This window comes from Quercus suber, unplaced genomic scaffold, assembly GCF_002906115.3.
Source record: "Quercus suber isolate HL8 unplaced genomic scaffold, Cork oak 2.0 scaffold_72, whole genome shotgun sequence".
NCBI lineage: Eukaryota > Viridiplantae > Streptophyta > Magnoliopsida > Fagales > Fagaceae > Quercus > Quercus suber.
The window spans coordinates 1,269,782-1,272,998 of record NW_027069537.1 but is presented as its reverse complement, the minus strand read 5'-3'; the positions used below and the strand labels follow the sequence as shown (position 1 = coordinate 1,272,998).

The 3,217-nt window shown below is 37.8% G+C and overlaps 1 protein-coding gene across 1 annotated transcript; it reads left to right on the top strand.

Moving 5' to 3' along the window:
- The first annotated feature begins 419 nt into the window (after window positions 1–419).
- LOC112034986 (L-type lectin-domain containing receptor kinase IX.1) lies at window positions 420–2,589 on the top strand. Its single transcript, XM_024067812.2, has one exon. The coding sequence runs from the start codon at window positions 424–426 to the stop codon at window positions 2,431–2,433; it is 2,010 nt and encodes a 669-aa protein (XP_023923580.1). The 5' UTR covers window positions 420–423; the 3' UTR covers window positions 2,434–2,589.
- Window positions 2,590–3,217: the final 628 nt, after the last annotated feature.

The window sequence follows — 3,217 nt, the reverse complement described above, 5'->3', positions numbered from 1 at the left end:
CAACTGCTAATTTAACTGCATTTTTTAACGTGGCAACAAGCTGTCAAGCACTTCTTCTTCTTTTTTAAGTAACAAGCACTAGTTTTGTAATAATAAAGTAACATGTACCTTCTCTTACACTTACGGCTTGTCCTGACTTTGTATGGTGAAGCCTCCACTCATCGAGAAGTTACATGGTGTACCCGGCTTTCGCCACTCATCTAAGCCCTTCTTTTCTTTATCAAAAAAATAATAAAAGCAACATGTTCCTGCAAGGGAGTTTCTTGTCTTTTTCCTGGAAACGTTGAATGACATTTTTTTACAGGGAACGTTGACTGACTTTGTTCTTAGAAGACTCTATACATACGCAAGTTACTTTGAATAACAGTACAACTGCAATATCTATCCCAACCACACCTCAAAGTTCCATTAACAGTTTCAATCATGGCTGTTTACAACCTCACGATCAAACATTTCCAATTTCGACAGCTTTCCATCCTCCTTTCTCTATTTATGATCACCAATTTCTTCTCTGTACTAACACCATTTACATTTGCAAGTGCTTTGTCCTTCAACTTTCCTAGTTTTAGTTTTTTAGACCCTAACATATCATATGAACAGAACGCTTACGCTGATGAACACCAAGTCATTGAACTCACGGGCAACGAGACATGGAGGGTGGGTCGAGCCACGTATTTCAGACCCATGCACCTGTGGGACAAGAACTCTAAAAACCTCACAGATTTCGCTACGCATTTTTCCTTTGTCATTGATTCGCAGAATCAACCTTCCTATGCAGACGGGATTGCCTTCTTCCTCGCACCTAACGGTTCCAAAACATCTACAGCTACCAAAGGTGCCTATCTGGGTCTCTGTGACCCAAACTCGAGTAATCATTTTGTTGCAGTGGAGTTCGATATTTGGCACAATGAATGGGATCCGCCGGGGGAACACGTAGGTATTGATATTAACTCTATGAAATCTTTTGCTACTGCGTCATGGTTGAGTAATATTACTATTATGGAAGGGAAAATAAATGAAGCTTGGATTAGTTACAATTCTAGCTCATATAATTTGAGTGTTGTCTTCACTGGTTTTAAAAACAATGTTGTTGTAAATCAGTCACTTTCTTATACTGTTGATTTGAGAATCTACCTGCCTGAATGGGTTACTTTTGGATTCTCAGCCGGAAGAGGCTCTAATTATGCTGTACATCATACCATTCATTCTTGGAATTTTAGTTCAAGTTTGGAAATTGACAATAGCAATACCGACCCAAATGACCCCAATCCAGTCCTCCGAAGCTCTACGCTCATCAGAACATGGAAATTGCCCGTGCTAGTCATTGTCGGTGTATTGATTTTGGTTGGTGGGTTGGCCACAGTTCTATTTGCCTTGTGGAAGAGAAAATGGAGGGGTAATGAAGATGATCATGCCCTTGATGAAGAATTTAAAAGGGAAGTTGGACCTAGGAGGTTTTCGTACGATGAATTGGCTCGTGCAACAAACAATTTCAACGACAAAGAAAAGCTTGGCCAAGGAGGATTTGGTGGGGTTTATAAGGGATTTTTAAGGGCCTTAGACTCTATTGTTGCTATCAAAAGGGTATTAGAAGGTTCTAAACAAGGCATAGGGGAGTATGTATCTGAGGTAAAAATTATCGGTCAATTGAGACACAAGAATTTGGTGCAACTCATTGGATGGTGTCATGAAAAAAGTAAAGGACAACTATTACTCGTTTATGATTTCATGCCCAATGGAAGTTTGGATTCACATCTTTTTAGAGAAGAAACCTTATTGGTATGGGAAGCGAGGTACAAAATTGTACAAGACTTGGCCACAGCCTTGCTTTACTTGCATGAAGAATGGGAAAGTTGCGTGTTGCATAGGGACATAAAATCAAGTAATATTATGCTTGATTCAAATTTCAATGCCAGACTTGGGGATTTTGGATTAGCTAGGATTGTGGACCATGCTAGGGGATCACTAACTACTAATTTGGCAGGTACCCAGGGCTATATAGACCCAAGATGTGTCATAACCCGAAAGGCAAGTAAAGAATCAGATATCTATAGTTTTGGAATTGTTGCATTGGAGTTGGCCTGTGGAAGAAAACCAGTTATCCACGAGGCCCCAGAAGATCAAGTAGTCATGTTGGAGTGGGTTCGGGAGCTCCATGGAAGAGGAGAAGTACTTAATGCGGCTGACCAAAGGTTGGGTGGAAATTTTGACGAGCAACAAATGAAGTGTTTGTTGAATGTAGGGCTTTGGTGTGCTCACTTTGAATATGATCGTAGGCCTTCAATAAGGGAGGCAATTCAAGTGCTCAATTTTGAAGCTCCATTGCCTCTTCTTCAATTAGATACCCCTCGGTCATTATATCGTACTCCAACAATGAATGAAGCTGTTGCTTCGCTTTCAACCTCCAATGGTGCTACTAATTCTACAGGATGACAACACCAATTCTTTGTAGTTTAAAGCACACTTTGCTGCTTATCCACCAACATTGCTTTTTTTTTTTTGGTTACAAGTTAAACTTGTTTTTATTGAACTTAAGTAAGAGTGTTATATGTTGAGTGAGTGCAGAATAATGTAAGGTGTTTATTTTAATTTGTGTAATTAATGAAATTGATTTTAGAGTTATTTGATGTGATATATATACTCATGCATGGTACATGACTTATGAAACTTGAATGATTATGGTATGAACACATGTCAATTTTTTTATGCGTAATGCCACAAGCACAAACTATTTTATAAAAGTTTTACAAAATATTGATGTAGCAAACCTCTTATTGGTTCTTATCTAGACCTACCATTAATATCATTTTTTTATTTATTAATAATCACTCATCACATCAGTAGTTTGTAAAAAAATTTGTAAAATAATTTGTCTCTATATAGCTTTATTCATTTTTTATTGTTGGTTGTACTTGTTACCCTATCATATTTATAGTCATACTTTGTTCATTTTAGACAAGTTGCCGCATTGATTTTATGATTTTTATCTTTCTTTAAAGGGTAGCATAGGTGAAAAATTAAGAATTAAACTCGGTATATAACTTTTGACTTCTTCGAAGAATCAAGAGTAACTTTTAAGTTTCCTAAAATAAAAAAGTAACTTTTAAGTTAGACAGACACGAATTCAATGGCCAAGATCAATCATCCTTGATCAATCTCGGCTGCCCAACACCCAAATCGGCCATCCAATGCCCAAGCTTGGCTATGTACCCATCAC

Bases quoted from the DNA above. Each gene is read 5' to 3' on its own strand.
- LOC112034986 (XM_024067812.2), top strand. From the start codon at position 424: ATGGCTGTTTACAACCTCACGATCAAACATTTCCAATTTCGACAGCTT.